This window comes from Tachysurus vachellii, chromosome 20 (assembly GCF_030014155.1).
Source record: "Tachysurus vachellii isolate PV-2020 chromosome 20, HZAU_Pvac_v1, whole genome shotgun sequence".
Taxonomy (NCBI): domain Eukaryota; kingdom Metazoa; phylum Chordata; class Actinopteri; order Siluriformes; family Bagridae; genus Tachysurus; species Tachysurus vachellii.
In genome coordinates, this window is record NC_083479.1 from 18057194 (window position 1) to 18078761 (window position 21568).

The 21568-nt window shown below is 37.1% G+C and overlaps 1 protein-coding gene across 2 annotated transcripts; it reads left to right on the plus strand.

The window, feature by feature from the left end:
• Positions 1–9985, plus strand: sftpba (surfactant protein Ba). Of its 2 annotated transcripts, XM_060896415.1 has the most exons (13): positions 1–115; positions 1091–1155; positions 1900–1974; positions 3717–3728; positions 4429–4551; positions 5617–5730; positions 6036–6116; positions 6476–6644; positions 6791–6933; positions 7220–7300; positions 7557–7670; positions 8318–8355; positions 9618–9985. In XM_060896415.1, the coding sequence occupies exons 1-12, from the start codon at positions 64–66 to the stop codon at positions 8351–8353; spliced, it is 1065 nt and encodes a 354-aa protein (XP_060752398.1). In that variant the 5' UTR covers positions 1–63; the 3' UTR covers positions 8354–8355; positions 9618–9985. The 2 variants fall into 2 exon arrangements, with proteins under 2 accessions (XP_060752398.1, XP_060752399.1); XM_060896416.1 differs by lacking the exon at positions 3717–3728 and having other exon boundaries at positions 2–115.
• Positions 9986–21568: the final 11583 nt, after the last annotated feature.

Sequence of the window (21568 nt, forward strand, 5' to 3'; positions counted from 1 at the left end):
ATTGAGCCAAAGTAGAGAGCAGAGCAGAACTTCTCCAACCTTAAAAGCAGACTGAAGAGCAACATGGCCTTAACCAGGATCCTGCTGCTGTTATTTCTTCCACTTCTCAGCATTTGTAAGTATGAACTGATAAAATTATTATTTTTCTTTTGCTCATGCTTTATGCCATTTCAATTTTTATAGCTTTTGGGTATCTTTAAGAACGTCTGTGACATTCCTAAAAATACCAAGGAGTTCATAATATTTATTTATTATAATATATGAATTCATATTATTTATTTAATGTTCTGTTTAAAGGATGAACTTTACTTTAACTTGCTTGAACATTTCTATTAACTTACAGCAGAGGCTGTAAGTTAATAGAAATGTTTTTTAGGATCTTTATTTTGGAAAATGTCATAATTCTGTTCACCAAGAAAAAAATCTGACTTCTTAAAATGTTGTGCAATGAAGTCAAGGATTGATAAATGTGATCATTTTTAATGTAATATCTCTGAAAGAAGGCATGAAAGTTTAATATAGGCACATGCCTATAATAATGGAATAATATACATAGTGCATGATCGTGGCTGTTTTTTTTTCCTTCATATTTGCTTGCATGACTCTTGTGAGGTTAAGAAGAGGTCAAGAACATGTAGAACAAGAAAAAATAGTAATTATTAAAAGACTGAGGAAGCTTTGGGTTGGTTTGTGCTGCCTTGTGATTTATCGTTCTTTTATCGCTGTCCCTTTTTACAAACATCAAATCAAGGAATTTAAATATATATAATAAGAATTATTATGCTGTTTAAATTTTTAATGGCTTTTGGGTATCTTTTGGAAAATCATTGATGTTTCTAACAATACCATTGTGTTCATTCATTAACTGTAAGCAACTTCATGCTCGTAAGGTGAATTCCTGATTGGACACCAGGATATCGCAGGGCACCGTTCACACACTTTTTAAAACATTTGCAATCTAGCATAGTCACTCCATGCCGCTGTGAGGAGGCAACACTATCCACTGCATTGTTCGGTTGAATTGTGTGTGATAAATCAATTATTTTATGATTTATATGTTTTGTTTGGTCTTTTGCTTTTTTTTTTACAGCTAAAGCGAGGATGCTCAGTCCAGAAAACGTGCAGCTGTTTCTGAAGGACACTAATGACGTTCAGGTGAGATGGATTTTACCCTCAGCTCATTTGTGACAGTTAGCTGGTCAGATTGTACCAGGAAAAAAAAAAGACAAACAAGGGGTGACAAGTTTTTCCCTGAATTTGTTGCTCGAATGCTTGATGGTAAGAAGACTTTTCCACTTCCAAAGTATATCACATGCAGCAAATAACCATCTTTTACTTGTAGCACCGATGTGACATATGTCTTGTCTGACAGAATACATTCAGGGAAAGAGCAACTTTAATACGTTGGCAGTTAAACTTTGTTAAAGCTGGGACTACGAATAAGCATGATATGGCTATAAACATTACTTGTTAATTCTGAACTTGATGTGATCCTCTTTTTTTTCCTCCAAACTCTGAGATATACACTTTCCCTTATTCAATTTAACATTTTATTTCTTTCACACTCTTGCGACTGTTATGACTTTCAGATCCGACATCTACTCACAGCTGCACCTAAATACACCAACCATAACACATTTATCAGAGCATATGCTTTTCTCACTTCTGCTTTAGCTTTTCGCACTCTTTTTACAATCTATTTTTAAATGTAGTTTATATCTATAATAATATAATACAATCCTCTATTACTTTAACTCTGATCACACATGATCAGTTCATGAATTGTTTTAATGAATAATTACGTTTATTTTTATTGATTTGGTAAAAGAAAGCAAAAACTTTGCACTTAATATGTTTTTTTTTCTTGATCACTGTGACTAATATGACGATCGACTTTAGGATGATGAAGTCTGCCAAGACTGTATCCATATCATAGAGATCCTGAAACACCTGCTAATGGATGAAGAGTTCCAGGTGGGAAAATGTTTATTTATTATGCTATTTAAAATGCTATTAAACCCCTATTCGAACGTTTATACTGTAATATTTCTATATTACAAGGCAAAAAACAGCCTATGATTTATTTTCTGTCATATGCTAATTCCCAACTAGCTTTGTTCAAATGAATTCAGATCATTTGACTCAACGGCCCTAGAATGACTCACTGCCATTTTTAATGCAATGTTATGATCATTGTTTGTTCTTTTTTCCTCACTGTATTTTATTATTTCATGAATATATATAGTGTATACAGGGCCGGCCCGTCTAACAGGCAATACAGGCGATTGCCTGGGGCCCGAAGAAAAGATCATAAAAATAATTTTGAAATTCTACAATTCTCAAACACGCAATCAACAAGTAATACGCACTACGTTCACAAGGACCCTATTGATAAACACAGGGATCAGTAGATGAAAAACCCCACAGGGATTTAACAACAGGATAAACTCTATAAACTCCACACAACAATGGACAGTAAAATGACAATAAACACGAAACATCAGTATAAATAAAGACAGAAAACATTACAAAATAGGAGCAGAGTGGGCTAATTTGCATAATGTTAATGACGCGATAGCGGAGGTATCAAAATACGTCTCGTTGCGCATGCTTGGAAATAAAACGTTTAGGATTATGGGTAATATAGTATCATATAACAACGTAATGATCATGTTCCATCTTTCAGATAAAAAATAAGACTTATTTTAGTGAGGTTGCGGTGGTAGGCAAAATATGGCAAAGTAAAAGTATGTTCTACTTTACATTGTTTAATGTGTATGCTAATTTAAAAACATAAAATATGTCCATCACCCTAAAAATGAACCCACATGAAAAAAGACTATTATACAATATCATTTACTATAGTTATACTGTGGTAAAATACTTAGATACTTAGATACTAAAAAAAATGTACTATAGTAAGGTTCAAAAACAGTATACAGAACACTCTATAGTAATTATTCTGTATTAATATCCATGTTCTTAAATGTACCCCTCATTTCAAAATTGGATTTTAAGCATAAAATCATGTTATTATTTTATAACATTTGATTACAGACTTTAACATCTGTCCTTTCTTATTAATAAATAGGGGCAATGCTGAAATTTCTTAGTCCACTTTTTTAGTCCAATTTTTATATACATGTATATATATATTAAACCTGCTGTTTCTGTGCTTCAATCAGAAGATTCTTTCCCATTTCTCCTGACACACGCTTCACACTTTACATTAACGAAAAAGCTCAGACATTGTTAAAAATTTGTTTCCACAAAAGCGTTTTGTTTAAACCACGTTACAAGAATAATGGCACTGAATACAATGCCAAAGAGTCGAATTCAAAGACTCAAATGAGTCGACTCTTTTAGGTGAATCGTATTTGAAATACGTACTATTCACCTTAAAGTGTCATTTGACTCTTTGAATGTAAAAGTGTCAAATTTAAAGACTCAAATGATTTGACTCTTTTAGGTGAACAGTACGTATTTCCAATATGACTCTAATTCCTCATGATTATCACAGTTACTGTTATTAACTCCTGCTAATATTAATTATCTGTGCAAGTATAGGATTTTAGACTTTAATATTTCTGTGCATCAAAATACTCAATTTTAATTGATCTGTTTTGTCTGTTACTGAATTCAGTTTAAGCATTTGTTAATTCTGATCACACATGCACAAGAACGTCTATAAACACTATTTCACTTACATTCCACAGAATCAGGTCCAGGTGAGAATTTTATTTTATTTATTATTACAACGACAAAACTGATCCGATCATATCAAGAAAGTAGGCATGTGCCGGTATACGATACATCATGATATTAATCAGGTATGACATTGTCTTAAATTGTGAATTCATGCTTAAATTCATGAATTCATATTATTTATATAATGTTACATTTAAAGGATGGACCTCTACTGTATGTTAGTAGAAATGTTTTTCAGGATCTTCAAACAAGAAAAAAACTGACTTCTTAAAATGTTGTGCAATGAAGTCAAGGATTGGCAAATGTGATAATATTTAATGAAATATCTCTGATAGACGGCACAAACGTTTAATATTGGCACATGCCTATGATAGTGGGATAATGTACATTGTGCAGGATCGTGGCTGTTTTTTTTTCTTCATATTTGCTTGCATGACTCTTGTGAGGTTAAAAAGAAAAATGATTAATTATTAAAGACAGAGGAAGCTTTGGGTTGGTTTGTGCTGCCTTGTGATTTCTTACTCTCTTATCGCTTTCCCTCTTTTACACACAATAATTCAAGGAATTTCAATAAATATAATAAGCACTAAGAAGAGAAATTGCTGTTGTGTTGGTTCTCAACCTCTCTGTGTTATTGTGTGTGTTTGATCAGGTGGACTGATCTATTCTGCCTTTTGTTTAATCAGAGTATCTGTGAAATGTGTGTCTTGTTTCTCTCAGGGGAATCTGAAGACTATTCTAGAGAATGTATGTGACTTTCTGCCTGAGCAGTTTGAGCAGCAGTGCCACAGTGAAGTGGACAATAAACTTCCTCTCACCCTCACCTTTATCTCCGGACTAATGGTGAGAGTCAGTTACAGTGAATCAGTGAAGTTCTAAGAGATTGATTTTATGCACCATCACGGTAACAATTTCTGATGCTCTTAATCATCAAAATACTGATCCTGTAAAATCAAATCTTGTCTAGATTAATTAAGAAATATGATTTTATTGTTCACATGTTTATGGAGTAGAGATGAGAAGGTCAGTCGATTTCAAGCTGCACCACGTTCTTCTCTCTTGAAAGATTTAACACTGATTTTTTTAATCATTATTAGCCCTAGTTGGTCTGAATTAGTTTTTCAAGTGGAGTGAAGTGGTGGGGTAAACACAGGCTGTTTGAGGGTCAGGGGTGTAATATAAAGTTAAAAAAAATACATCTCCTCTCAGGTACTTGATAGGGCACTTCATCACACTTTCCTGCATGTAAGGGCACCATATAGGGCACTGCCTTGCATATTATCAATAGGAAGAGCAGCCAAGAGGGCAGTTTATAATAGTTTATCCATCATAAGAGCACCCTAAAGGGCAATTCATTGGTTTTTATATACCCTAAGACCACCCTAGTGGGCACTATTACATTTTGTCGACTGTCAAGGAATCCTTGGGGCAGGTTACAACAGTCTATCTACCATGAGGACATCCTAGAGGGTACTTTATCACATTTTCTCCACTGTAAGGGCATCCTGGGGCAGTGTATCACATAAATTATATATTTGGTCATTGTAGCCTACATATTAAAGGAGAACTATCTCAGAATCCGTGCTAGAGGCCATTAATATTTCAGGTGGTTTCATATCTAGTGCACGTTAAACGACCCAAACTCAGTCCATTTAAAGTGATTCTGAAGGGTAACCGGCTACAAGTGATCTCGGTGCTTTTGATATCAACAATATATGTGGACATAAATATAAGTGGACACCTTTCTTCTTTTTGGTCCTCTTTAACACTGAGACCTTTTGTTGCTCACACCACAACCCCCTACGCAGATGAACACCCCAGGTATTTGTAGATATTCCAAAATATTCTTAACCTTAAAACAAATAATGGCAATGGCTATGTTTCCATTTTCTCTCTGTCTTTCTGTAGAACCCTGGAAAAGTGTGCACTAAGCTTCACCTGTGTGATGGTGACTTTAAACTGCAAATGGAGGACATTTTGATGAATTACATACAGGAGACCATAACACCAAATAATGCCACGGTGAACACACAAGACACACGTAATGAATTCACAACAAGAACTTTCCTCATTCCAGAAGCTATTCTACAAACTATATGTCTATCTAAGGGAGTAAACTGTGCAGATGGAGTAATTGTAAATGTACAAACTTACATGGTAGATCTGATAAAATGGTAGCTCAAGGCATGCTGAGCATGTTTAGTATTGTGAAAATGATTATCTTTGCTTCAGTTTTTATTTTCCTCTTGCTTCTCTCTCTCTCTCTCTCTCTCTCTCTCTCTCTCTCTCTCTCTCTCACACACACACACACACACACACACACACAGATGGAGTCCTCGTTCCTGTGCAACGCTTGCACATACACTTTGAATGTGCTAGACTGTCTCCTACCTATAGCACAGACAGAGGTGAGATCAACACACACATAAACACACACACACACACACACTCATGTATGGACACAATTAATTAATCATGTTTAGAAATCATACAAAGAAATATACAATTCATGTAGATACTATTTTAAAATACATAATTCAATCAATTGTTAAATAAATAAATAAATAAATAAAAAACTTGCCATGAAAATATATTAATCATTTGGAGGATAATATCACACACGTAAATAACTGAATAATAATACTTTAAAACATGTGAATCATTTGGAAGAAATCAAACAAGACAATCAATCTTCATGAGTATTTACACTTCTGCTTAAAGATTTTTTGTTGTATTAGATAAGCGTGTATGTGTGTGTGCATGTCAGAGTGCCGTCATCACTTTGCTGGATGATGTGTGTTCTGTCCTCCCCATCATCATCAGTGGTCAGTGCTCACGGCTGGTTCAGAGATCAGTGAAGAAGCTGTTTGAGGAGCTCTTGAATGCAGCGTCGCCCAACTCCATCTGCTCTGTGCTGCGGATCTGTCAGAGTAACAGTCAGTTGCCTTTTCTTTCTCATGCTCGTTTTCATCTGCATCTTTTCCTTCATCTCTTTCTCATCTGTCAGTCACTCTTTCTCTCTCTCTCTTTCTTCATCATTTGTCTTCTTTATCGACATGCACGTCTTTCTCTTTTCTCTCAGTGGTGTCTCCTATCTCAGACTGTGACTCGTGTCTGACTCTGGTCGTCCTGTCTCGTCTCCAGTTGGGCTCCAACGCCACTCAGCCTAAGGTTACCTCCTTCCTGCGCTCTGTGTGCCAGTCTCACCCCGGCATCCTGCCCAAGGTCAAAAATCTCATCTTTGCACTTCTGACTGATTGCCTTAGACCTCTGTCCTCTTCATTCAAGATTAATTTACTCATCAACTTTTAATAAAACTGAAAAAAACTTTAGACTTAGTGTCCACTTTGCAAATGAGCAATAATTAAATAATAATTAGCTATATAATTAGCATGTGACCAAACTGTGGAGAAAAATGGAGATGGATAGATTGTCTCGCTGTTCACCTTGTGTCACTTCTTCCAAACATTCTGCTTGTGGATTGTGTCTGTTCTTTATTTGTCTTCTGCAGTGTGAGAGTTTTACTCAGCGCTATGGCGAGCAGCTCCAGGGAATTCTGGGTAAAGAGGCAGTGGCTTTGGATGCGTGTGAGGTACACACCATTAACAGCACAGTAACTATAGTGCTATTATATATATATAACTACTAATTAATAACTATTACTACATTACTACATACTACAACTTGCCAAAAGAACAGGAGTGTATAACAGAGATATTTAATCAGTTACATTCAAAATTATTTAATTTTAATAATAATGTTTTAAATGTTATGTTTTGGACTTTATTATAAACACAAACTGAGAACATTGAGTGTGTTTGATCCATTGCTATACATGGTGCATTTAGAGAGCTGATCTGTGTTTGAGGAGTGAGGCGGCTGGACAGGGAGACGTTGGTGACCCCTGCACACTGGGGACGAGCTACAGCTGCCGAGATCTACAAACTGCTCATGCCTGTGGGGTGAGTTGTGTATGAGTGTGTGTCTGTGTGTGTGTGTGTGTGTGCAAGTGTGAGACAAGTGTGTAACAACAGCGTCAGACGAGAAAGGTCAGAGTTCAATGGTATGAGACCATCAGTTCCTGGTATGAGACTTAATTAAGCTCCCTGGGAAAATTTTGGTTTCATAGGTTTTTTTATTTATATAGATGTACGTTTATATTTAATAAATAGTGTCGTGTAATTAAACTGTAAGTTATTAAAAGTCATTGTTGTCTATTAGATGGATAGATTAAAACAAATAAATAGATAAACAGAGAAAATAGCTAATATTTTAACTTTTTCTGGGCTCATTTCTGTCCCAGAAATTAGATTTACATTCAAACATTTCTTGGTTTTAAAGTACTGTGTAAAATTCTGTTATAAAGAGAAAGACTTGTTTCTCAGCATTGTCATTGCGGTTCTTCTCACTGACGCCAGATGGCGCCAAAAACAAACCTCACCTTTGATCGATATTATAAACCCAGACACAATTCACATTTTGACCTGTTCCTCTTACTGAAGTGTAAATGAGTCTCTAGGACAGGATTTTATAAAATAACAGGATTAATATTTCTTAATGTAATGAGTGTTTGTTTGATAATTGAGTGTTTGTCTGAAAATCCTCTCAGGTTGTCTCTTTCTGCCAGAAGAATGTGTGGAAGTAGAAGTAAGTTCATATTGCACATATGATCACACTCTAAAAACAACAACTCATATATTATAACAATGATACATCAGTGCCATGGAATAACATGAGTTTTTCTAGCATTGCACAATACCAGTGTGTTTTTGTAGAGCAGGTTCATTAGTCTCATTCCATTCATTCCATTCGTTTTCTACCGCTTATCCGAACTACCTCGGGCCTGTGCCTATCTTATGCGTCATCGGCCATCAAGACAGGATACACCCTGGGCGGAGTGCCAACCCATCGCAGGGCACACTCACACACTCATTCACTCACGCAATCGGAAAATTTTTCCAGAGATGCCAATCAACCTACCTTGCATGTCTTTGGACCGGGGATCATTAGTCTCATAAACATTAAAAATTTCTTTTTCACAGTTACCTTTCAATGTTGTGAAATGTTTACATAACTGCTTAATTTCTGTTATCACTTAATGGCAGCTATAAACAGTCAGTGTTTAAGGGACCTCTGATCAGAAGGTTGTTAGCTTGACTCTGAGGACCACCAATCTGTTACTGCTGGGCGCTTGAGCAAGGCCCTTAACCCTTTGCTCAGTTGTATAAATAATATATACTTAAGTCGCTCTAATTAAGTACCATAAAATGCCATAAAAATTCCTTCACTTGCCTTTATTTCTCTTATCAAGTAGTTGTATCCAGTAGTTCCCTAAACAACACGTATCTCTCGCCATCACTTTGTGTCTCGTCATATCTCCCAAGGTTAAAGTCTCTCTGCACTTCTGATCGATTGCCTAAGACCTAAAAAGTAATAAAACTTAAGGCCGAGTGTCCACGTGGAAACTAGCTAAATTTTTTGTATTATTTTCGGTCACTATAGTAGCAGTAAAACCTTCCAAAAATATTAAATAAAACATCTCCTAATGTTATATAAAATTAATCCAGAACTTCTGACCAATCAGAATATGAAAATTAGTGCCACTGTGGGATTTGTGGAATTTGTGTTTTTACCTACACAAATTAGAACCCTAGCCAGCTAAAAAAACAAACACTGAGTAGTGAAAACTGCAATGCGATTATCAGACTAGAAATGTATCGTGTTTTTCAACACCATTGTATTTAATATCAGATATCAATATAGTACAGCAAAGAGATTCGATTCCTGCTGCTACTGATTAAATTAGAGTGTAGTGTATAGTATCAGCACACAGACACTATATGGTTCTGATTATTACATGGTGTGATTAATAGGTTGTGACTGCTGATTCTTTTTTTTTTAACAAACAGGTTTGTTCTCTGTTGGATTTCAGCCTCACAGCGCTTCTTCTCGTTACATCATCATCAACACAGACTAAACACGCAGTCTAAAAAAGATTGTACAGAATCGTCTGTTTGCGTTTTTAATCTGGGTAACGAGGTGAACCTGAGCTCTGACCTGCTGTTGTTTGAACAAATCTGAAAAAAAAAAAATGATCAAAGATCAAATCAGCCATCGAGGCACTGACTCTTCACACATTACACAAGTTCTGGACACCATTACCACATTGAGGTTTTTGTCTAAAAAGTATTTTTTCTTCCTCTGTAATCTTGTAACCATCACAAGAGTCATTGTTATCTGTGTTTTAAAATGATTAAAGACATAATTGTCAAGACTATTTGAAGTGTTTGTGTGGGTTTTGGATGGGTGTGTGTGTGTGCTTGACCATATTCATTTATTTATTTTTACTTTTTTACTATTTTTACTTTACTTATACTTTTTTTTTTAATTTAAAACAAGCTGTGTTTTAATAATCCATGACTAAACACCTAAAACATACACTCGGAAATGTTTTTCAAGTCTACTGTGTAGAACAGCACAAGTACACGACTTCTAAAATAGAAGTCCACAGCTGGGGTTCGGTCTTCTTTGGTTACTTTGCCAAACCCTTTCACGTCCTATAGGTCACGGTAAAACAACACCGTATGACTGAACATCGTGGTTGTGAGAGGATCTTGAGTGTACGCAAGGCACTATAGCGGTTAGTATTATTAAAAACACTGTACCAAGCTTACAACAGGTACTATGAGTTTTGGTTACTGGATACAGCACAGATTCACAACACTTTCATATGTTTTCATTGTTTTGGTTTCAAAATGTTAGATTGGAACAACCGATAAAATGCAAGACACTAAAAAAATCTGAGTAAAAATTTTACATTACCTCTGTTGACATGCCTAGATAGTGATGTTGACTCATTAATCCTATCATGGAAAAATGGCGGAAATACAGTTAAGGTCATATGTCTACAAACACCTCGCAAAATCTGTTCCTAAATTTAAAAGATAAGACATCATTTAAAAAAGCATTTTATGTTCTATTTAATTTTGCCCTGAATACGTTATTTAACATAGTAGATGTTACACCCAGGGAGGCACGGTGGCTTAGTGGTTAGCACGTTCGCCTCACACCTCCAGGGTTAGGGGTTCAGGGAGGACAGGACAGGGAGACGTTGGTGACCCCTGCACACTGGGGACGAGCTACAGCTGCCGAGATCTACAAACTGCTCATGCCTGTGGGGTGAGTTGTGTATGTGTGTGTGTGTGTGTGTGTGTGTGTGTGCAAGTGTGAGACAACAAGTGTGTAACAACAGCGTCAGAGTTCAATGGTATGAGACCATCAGTTCCTGGTATGAGACTTAATTAAGCTCCCTGGGAAAATTTTTGGTTTCATAGGTTTTTTTTATTTATATAGATGTACGTTTATATTTAATAAATAGTGTCGTGTAATTAAACTGTAAGTTATTAAAAGTCATTGTTGTCTATTAGATGGATAGATTAAAACAAATAAATAGATAAACAGAGAAAATAGCTAATATTTTAACTTTTTCTGGGCTCATTTCTGTCCCAGAAATTAGATTTACATTCAAACATTTCTTGGTTTTAAAGTACTGTGTAAAATTCTGTTATAAAGAGAAAGACTTGTTTCTCAGCATTGTCATTGCGGTTCTTCTCACTGACGACAGATGGCGCCAAAAACAAACCTCACCTTTGATCGATATTATAAACCCAGACACAGTTCACATTTTGACCTGTTCCTCTTACTGAAGTGTAAATGAGTCTCTAGGACAGGATTTTATAAAATAACAGGATTAATATTTCTTAATGTAATGAGTGTTTGTTTGATAATTGAGTGTTTGTCTGAAAATCCTCTCAGGTTGTCTCTTTCTGCCAGAAGAATGTGTGGAAGTAGAAGTAAGTTCATATTGCACATATGATCACACTCTAAAAACAACAACTCATATATTATAACAATGATACATCAGTGCCATGGAATAACATGAGTTTTTCTAGCATTGCACAATACCAGTGTGTTTTTGTAGAGCAGGTTCATTAGTCTCATTCCATTCATTCCATTCGTTTTCTACCGCTTATCCGAACTACCTCGGGCCTGTGCCTATCTCAGGTGTCATCGGGCATCAAGACAGGATACACCCTGGGCAGAGTGCCAACCCATCGCAGGGCACACACACACACTCTCATTCACTCACGCAATCACACACTACGGACAATTTTTCCAGAGATGCCAATCAACCTACCATGCATGTCTTTGGACTGGGGGAGGAAACCGGAGTACCCGGAGGAAACCCCCGAGGCACGGGGAGAACATGCAAACTCCACACACACAAGGAGGAGGCAGGAATAGAACCCCCAACCCTGGAGGTGTGAGGCGAACATGCTAACCACTAAGCCACCAAGCACCCCATACAGGAGACCATAACACCAAATTATGCCACGGTGAACACACAAGACACACGTAATGAATTCACAACAAGAACTTTCCTCATTCCAGAAGCTATTCTACAAACTATATGTCTATCTAAGGGAGTAAATTGTACATGTACAAAGTCACGTAGATCTTATAAAATGGTAGCTCAGGGCATGCTGAGCATGTTTAGTATTGTGAAAATGATTATCTTTGCTTCAGCTTTTATTTTCCTCTCTCTCTCTCTCTCTCTCTCTCTCTCTCTCTCTTTCTCTCTCTCTCTCTCACTCACACACACACACACACACACACACAGTTGGAGTCCTCGTTCCTGTGCAATGCTTGCACATATACTTTGAATGTGCTAGACTGTCTCCTACCTAAAGCACAGACAGAGGTGAGATCAACACACACATAAACACACACATAAACAACCACACACACACACAAACACTCTGACCTCTTCACTCAAGATTAATTTACTCATCAACTTTTAATAAAACTGAAAAAAACTTTAGACTTAGTGTCCACTTTGCAAATGAGCAATAATTAAATAATAATTAGCTATATAATTAGCATGTGACCAAACTGTGGAGAAAAATGGAGATGGATAGATTGTCTCGCTGTTCACCTTGTGTCACTTCTTCCAAACATTCTGCTTGTGGATTGTGTCTGTTCTTTATTTGTCTTCTGCAGTGTGAGAGTTTTACTCAGCACTATGGCGAGCAGCTCCAGGGAATTCTGGGTAAAGAGGCAGTGGCTTTGTATGCGTGTGAGGTACACACCATTAACAGCACAGTAACTATAGTGCTATATGTTATATATATAGCACTATATGTTATGTTTTGGACTTTATTATAAACACAAAGTGAGAACATTGAGTGTGTTTGATCCATTGCTATACATGGTGCATTTAGAGAGCTGATCTGTGTTTGGGGAGTGAGGCGGCTGGACAGGGAGACGTTGGTGACCCCTGCACACTGGGGACGAGCTACAGCTGGGGTGTGTGTGTGTGTGTGCTTGACCATATTCATTTATTTATTTTTATCCTTATTTTTTCTTCGTATTATTATTATATATTTATTTCTTTTTTCTCTCTCTCTCTCTTGTTTCCATACCTTTGTATGCTGCTTTGAGACAATGGGAATTGTTAAAAGCGCTATAAAAATAATTAGAATTTAAATTTAAAATTTGAATGGAAACATACAATGAAAATACGATGAAATACGGTTAGTTAGTGTTCAGTTTTCACTTTTTCACATTCTTCATTTATAATGAATGAAATGTCTGTTTGTGGCCAGGTCTGTATGACTGACTCACTCACTCACTGACTGAATAATTGACTCACTCATTGACTGACTGACTGACTGACTGACTGACTGACTCACTCACTCACTAACATTCACTCACTCACTGACATTCACTCTCTCTGACTGACTCACTGACTCCCTCACTCACTGATTCACTCACTCATTGACTGACTGACCAACTGACTGACTCACTCACTCACTCACTAATATTCACTCACTCACTGACATTCACTCACTCTCTGACTGACTCCCTCACTCACTCACTCACTCACTCACTGACATTCACTCACTCACTGACTGACTCACTCACCCACTCACTCACTCACTCACTCACTCACTGACATTCACTCACTCACTGACTGACTCACTCACTCACTCACTCACTCACTGACTGACTCACTCACTCACTCACTCACTCATTCACTGACATTCACTCACTCACTGACTGACTCACTCACTCATTGACTGACTGACTCACTCACTCACTCACTGACATTCACTCACTCACTGACATTCACTCACTCTCTGACTGACTCACTCACTCACTAACATTCACTCACTCACTGACATTCACTCTCTCTGACTGACTCACTGACTCCCTCACTCACTGATTCACTCACTCATTGACTGACTGACCGACTGACTGACTCACTCACTCACTCACTCACTCACTGACATTCACTCACTCACTGACTGACTCACTCACTCATTGACTGACTGACTCCCTCACTCACTCACTCACTCACTCACTCACTCACTCACTCACTCACTCACTCACTGACATTCACTCACTCACTGACTGACTCACTCACTCATTGACTGACTGACTCACTCACTCACTCACTGACATTCACTCACTCACTGACATTCACTCACTCTCTGACTGACTCACTCACTCCCTCACTCACTGATTCACTCACACATTGACTGACTGAATGACTGACTGACTCACTCACTCACTGACTGAATGACTGACTCACTCACTCACTCACTTACTGACTCACTCACTCACTGACTGATTCACTCACTCACTGACTGACTGACTCACACGCTCATGGCCAATTTTGCGATTCGAGGTAAAGTTGACAGCCTTCGAGGCTCGAGCGCTACAAGCCTCCCTGGGAATCCCCGAAGTCGACTCTCAAGTGTGGAATCCTGCTCGACAACGCCAAATTGTTGTGGAAGTTCCGAGGTTAGAGAGATTTAAAGAATAAAGTATAAGCAAAGTATTAGCATGAGGGATGAAGGGCCAAGATCATTGATTACATCAAGGTTTTATAGACAGAACTCAAGAAAACCGAAGATATGTAAAAGCAAAACATCATCAATCATTGGCTCAAAATTACCTCATGCATCTCCTGACCAAGCTAATCTGACCAGGCCAAGGTCTTCTAGAGGACGTATTGGACATTCTCTGGTCATGTTCATGACGCACACAGGGTACAAGAATAGAAGGACAAAGCCTTATGAACATCTTAAGATTAGAAATTTCCCCCACACTCCTTGACTGACTGACTGACTGCCTCATTCACTCTATAGATTACTTTTTTATCCTGCTTCACTTCTTAGATGCAAAGCAATGCAACAAACCTGCCAGTGTTACTGAGACCATGTTTCCATATTCTGATGTTTTACGTGAACATTAACTGTAGTAGGTATGGATGTATAGATGTCGTGTGTTTTACCTGAGTGAAAACAGCCACCTTATATTATATTATCCATCCATTCTCTACTCCACGTTTCCTACTTGGTCAAACGGCACAAGGCGCAACATACACACACGGTGGACAATTTAGAGATGCCAATCAGTCTACAACACATATATTTGGACTTGGGGAGGAAACTGGAGAACCTGTACATAAACCCCAGGGGTACAGGGAGAGCATGCAAACTTCAAACACACATGGTGGAATTGGGAATCAAAGCCAGATATTGTTAGGCAAATCTGCTAACCACCAAGCCACAATAATATACATCATATTATATATACAATATACGACAATCTGCGCAATGTCATGACATCAAAAGTTTCAAGCAGTCCTGTCTTCTTCTGAAGCAACTTGACTAAAAGTCGGAAGCTGTACACTTTCCTGTGCTCCTAAATATGGATGCAGAGGTCAGTTTCAGCTTCTTTATTTATGACTTCCAACTGTTATTTCCTCACTCTTATCTAACCTCATATAGATTACCATAGCATGACAATGACAAGACACACACTCAGCACCAAGCTGCTTCCCAATCAAGCTGCAGTCATAAATCAATGACTTCTGTACTTTTTTTACTTTACTTATACTTTTTTTAAAATTAAAACAAGCTGTGTTTTAATAATCCATGACTAAACACCTAAAACATACACTCGGAAATGTTTTTCAAGTCTACTGTGTAGAACAGCACAAGTACACGACTTCTAAAATAGAAGTCCACAGCTGGGGTTCGGTCTTCTTTGGTTACTTTGCCAAACCCTTTCACGTCCTATAGGTCACGGTAAAACAACACCGTATGACTGAACATCGTGGTTGTGAGAGGATCTTGAGTGTACGCAAGGCACTATAGCGGTTAGTATTATTAAAAACACTGTACCAAGCTTACAACAGGTACTATGAGTTTTGGTTACTGGATACAGCACAGATTCACAACACTTTAATATGTTTTCATTGCTTTGGTTTCAAAATGTTAGATTGGAACAACCGATAAAATGCAAGACAATAAAAAAATCTGAGTAAAAATTTTACATTACCTCTGTTGACATGCCTAGATAGTGATGTTGACTCATTAATCCTATCATGGAAAAATGGCGGAAATACAGTTGAGGTCATATGTCTACAAACACCTCGCAAAATCTGTTCCTAAATTTAAAAGATAAGACATCATTTAAAAAAGCATTTTATGTTTTATTTAATTTTGCCCTGAATACGTTATTTAACATAATAGATGTTACACCCAGGGAGGCACGGTGGCTTAGTGGTTAGAACGTTCGTCTCACACCTCCAGGGTTGGGGTTCGATTCCCGCCTCCGCATCGTGTGTGTGGAGTTTGCATGTTCTCCCCGTGCCTCGGGGGTTTCCTCCAGGTACTCCGGTTTCCTCCCCCGGTCCAAAGACATGCATGGTAGGTTGATTGGCATCTCTGGAAAATTGTCCGTAGTGTGTGATTGAGTGACTGAATGAGGGTGTGTGTGCCCTGCGATGGGTTGGCACACTGTCCAGGGTGTATCCTGCCTTGATGCCTGGTGACGCCTGAGATAGGCACAGGCTCCCCGTGACCCGAGGTAGTTCAGATAAGCGGTAGAAAATGAATGAATGTTACACCCATATAGTCCACAACACACGATAATAGCAGAATTTACACTAATAAACCTGTTCAAAAATTTACATTCACTTGATTCTTAATACTGTATGCTTTTACCTGGATGATCAAAGACTGTTTTTATGATTTGTAAAAGTTGTTCATGTTGTTTGTTCTGAGCAGTTAAACTGCCCACAGTTCTTTAGAAAAAATCCTCCAGATCCTACAACTTCTTTGCTTTTCACACTGAGGACAACGAGGGACTCGTACATAACAACTATTACACATGTGAACATTCACTGATTCTCAAAAATGCAACACACTACATTGAGTGCTGGGGCCGTAAACTTTAGATCATCTGAACAGGATGATAGCAGGGCATTGCATTTTGTAACACAACATACCCATTCTTCAACTATGACGTAAACAGAACCATATGTACAGTACATATCAAACTAGCACAAATTTTTAAACTTATCAAATAATTTCATCAATATCCTGAATTATTTTGGTTGTTTTAACCTTTGATTTTGACACAAAACTTAAATCATGTAGTAGCAGAAACTGTGATCATAAGCATTTAAATGGTGTTTATACGCCCCTGATAGTACACATTTTAAATTGTGCATTTTATTCCATTTTGAAGAGCCAGTAATAAGAAAACTTTCCTTTTGCAGTCATCTCTACACATTTAGACCGATAAAAAAAACAAGGTTGTCTTTATTTCTGCCAAATTTCAAGCCAAAATTCACAATATTTCTGTAAATGCAGATGCCTAAACATGTCTTCCCAGATTAAATGTATTTTTTATTCTTACATATTTTATCTTAGCTTGAGACCTTTTCTGTAAATTTAAAAAAAAAAAGCAAACAATACAATTACTTAATGTATAATTAATTTATTGACAAAAATGTCTCATGGAGAGCAAAACATTTGTGAGACTGAGCTTCATAGAAAATGTTTAAAGTTAGGGGTCTAAGCACCAGGTGGGAAAAGCTTGACAGAGGGCTGAAGGGCAGTAAATACAAATCTGTAAAAGTACAGAACGCAATCTAAACTGCTTGTTCATAAATAACTAAAATGCTTAGGATCCATAGATATCTCTAATATGTTCAGAGAATGCAAACCAATTTAAGTTCAGTAGCATTTAATTTTTTTTGCTGATTTTAAAGATTTTTTTTTACTATACCATACTATTAATGAAACAGATATGAAGTTATGAAATCGTAGACTGACCGGATTCATTACTGTGAACATGAATTGATGTTGGATGCCATTAACAAATGAATTCATTCATTCTTTGTCACTGTGTGGTTAAATCAAACTCCATTTTTTCCCCCCATCACACCAAGCTATAAGGTACTGAGATGTAACATAGAAAACCAAACACATGGCTAAGATTCAGTACCGCTCGTGTCATCTGACAAAACCATTTATAGGAATCAACATAACTCATAGAAAGTGTGTGTCATGTGTAACATCTAAAATAGAAGCCCTCAGCTGGGGTTCTCCGGTCTCTGGGTACCCTGACACTCCCTTTCATGTCCTATAGGTCACGGTAAAACAACACCATACGGAGGAAGCATGTGGTTACGAGAGGATCTTAGGTGTAAGCGAAGGCACTATAGAAGTTATTATTATCACCTACTCAGTGCCAGGCTTATAACATGTAACTGAATCTTGGGCATCTAATACATCACAGATCCAGCTTCTTAACCATATAGATAAACAGGATTTAAATGTGTTAAATGTTAAATCAGTATATAATTGTGCTTAAGACTTAATATGTATTTAGACAATTTAGCCTGAAGAATCAGTTGAACTTAAGAATCACATAATGGCACAAAATTGTACACCACTACAAATGTATAACATCTAGAGTCATTTTGCCTGAAAGTCTACCTTCTTTGGTGCAGGCAGCCTACATATTGTGCTCTGTTGGTCATTATAACATGTCGTGTCATTCTGCAGAAGGATGTGACCTCAGATGTAGTTGTGACAGCAGAATCCCAGTGATGACTGGTGGAAAACCTGATGGAGGGCTGAAGTCTCTCTCTCTCTCTCTGGTCTCAGTGGAATAATTAAAATGATATGGGGCAAACTATTTATAAAGGCTTGACAATGAAGCAATACACATTGTTCACCAGTGCATGTCCTTCTGTGTAATTTGTAGGGGTGGACAAAGACCAGAGAATTTATACTGATGTGATGAATTTAACTCACGTATTTAACTAATGAAATCACATTTATTTCATATTTTGATATGAAATTAATTACTTAGCCTAAGTAAAAAAAAAAAGCAACAACTAGCAGCCATTTTGCCTGAAGACATCATTTAGTATCTATAACTTTACAATATTCACCCTTAGTTAGAATTTGTTTTGCTGCCTTAGCAATTACAGTATGACAGCTATAATTAATTATCTTACTTATTTAGTACACAATCATTCATTTAGGTTTAGTAAATGTCAGGGATCAAAATTAGGCTATGAGTTTGTTTATATCCTGGAAAAACAGAACCAAATAAATTCACTAGAAACAGACTTCTGGTTTAGGCCACACCCACTTTGTGTTCAGATCTAATACAGACACGAATCTATAAAGCACTTAACAGATTCTAACACTGACTGTCCAAATAGAAATACACAATTTATTTATCATTATTAGGGGCCCAAGCAAAGGCTGCGCTTAAAGCACTGCTCAGACCGCTAATCTTTTTTTTTCCCCCCATATATTTATAATGCTGCTTAATTGATTCTAGTTTTGAGAAACCCCAAAATCCTTTGAGTTTAATCAAGTATTCAAGCTGTATAGGTTCGTCATCACTGGAAATATCATTTCATCATTTAACCAACACTATTAAGGACAAAATATCCGATCAAAAGGATCATCTTGTACTGCAGAAACTAACCTAAGTGTCATGATGATCTAGTCACAATTTACCTACAAACAATCTGCATATTTGCATATTGTTCCAAGATCACATGCGAAACCTGACAGAAGGTTAAATCAAGTTTCCATACATTATTCCCTTCACAGCATAAACAGCCCAGACTTGTTTCTTCTCATGTCTTACTGAGAACATATGCAGACACAACTTGTTTTGCATGTTAATTATAACTCGCAGCGAGTTTCCCCACATATCTTAGTGAGAAACAAACCTTAAGAGCCAAACTTCAGACACCAAAAATGTCTTGGTTGATTTATGAAATCTAAAGACTACTTTTAAGTTTTGCTCACTTAAAATACTTCTAAAGAGTTGTTTGTTGCCTTTGTTTTTTGGTATCATGCCTCACTTTAGGTTAATTCCTTAAAAATAAATAAGAAAATACTTGTGGGCACCGTTATAGGGAACCAATCTGCCACAAGCGTGAGAGTTGTTACTACCCCAAAATCCATTACTTATCTAGAACAGTAGTTTTGCATTGATTGCACATTCTAAAGGTTACTCTGTACTTGCTCTAACATGTCAGGCTGACTTTAAATTTGAGGGACAAAGAGGTTTGGTTACATTAAATCACACCACAGATCAATCACTGATTAATTTCCTGTAACGGCGCTACATAAAGCAAGCACTCAATTTTAAATTGTAAATATTTATATCAGTAAGGTGTATTTTAAATAAAGACATTTCATAATACTATATTACCTGTATATTTTTTTCAAATAATTATTCATTTGGCTCTTCTAAATGACAGCTCCAGAGAAGTCTTGATTTTAAAAAGAGGGTTTAAGGATGTTTGTTTCAGGACTCTCCCTTTATTACTCAACAAATTAGTGAGGCATTTAGTGAGATTTTCATTCCAGCCAAATTGTGTAAGTAACGTACACAGCTTCATTAATCATTAGGAGATATGGGGCATGTCTCTACATGCTTACATTTATAGTTACAGTTCTATAGGAAGTTAGTTTTATGTTGGGACTTCTTGTGATTTCAACAGCTAACACCAAATGATATGGAACTCCGGGATAAAAATACACAGCCCTTATTTTTATATAGGAGGGTCACAAACATACACACTTCCCACATACTCTTCACCTGATGGCTAAAAAGCATATTCCAAAAAAAAAAGTCTTAAAAACGCACAATTTCTCACTGCAATAATAAACTGCTCATTCATACAAGGTCGAGGAAGTTCATTTATTTACATGTTATACCGATCAGCCATAAAATTAAAACCACCAGCTTTATATTATGTACTTTCCCTTTCTGCTGCCAGAACAGCTTGGAACCATCAAGACCTGTAATGGACTCCTCAAGAAAGCTGTTTTCCTGTTGGATCTGGCACCAAAACATTAGCAGCATATCCATGGGACACCCAAATATTCCACATGATGTACAATTAATTGTGATTCAACAAACGGATCTGTGTTCTGATGCCCACAGTTGGCACCTTATTGAGCCTTGGGTAAAATGACCCAGACACCGGTTGTCCTTCCTTTGCCCACACCATAAGACCTGTTTGGGAAAAGCTCCAGCCCAATAATCAAACCATCAAAAGTTGTTCAGATCCTGATGCTTGCCCATTTTTCTAGCTCCCCGCACATCAACTTTGATAACTGACTTTTCCCTTGCTCCTTATTATATACCATCTTTTGACAGATGCCATTGTAACAAGAATCAACATTATGCACTTCACCCACCAGCGGTGTTAATGCTTTGGCTGATCAGTGTATATACACTAATACGATTTAATTGTGCGTGTTACAACGTACAACCACATATTTTATACTCAATGCCTTAAAGTAATTTGAAACACGTTATGGACCCAACATCCTGCAAATACCTGTATATCCGCAGCTTGTCATGGTAAAGCAGAAACCAAGCAAGTACGGAAACCTGAGCTTGTAGATCTTAACCAGGTATAGAATATGACTCAAAGAACGATGAACTCAGGACA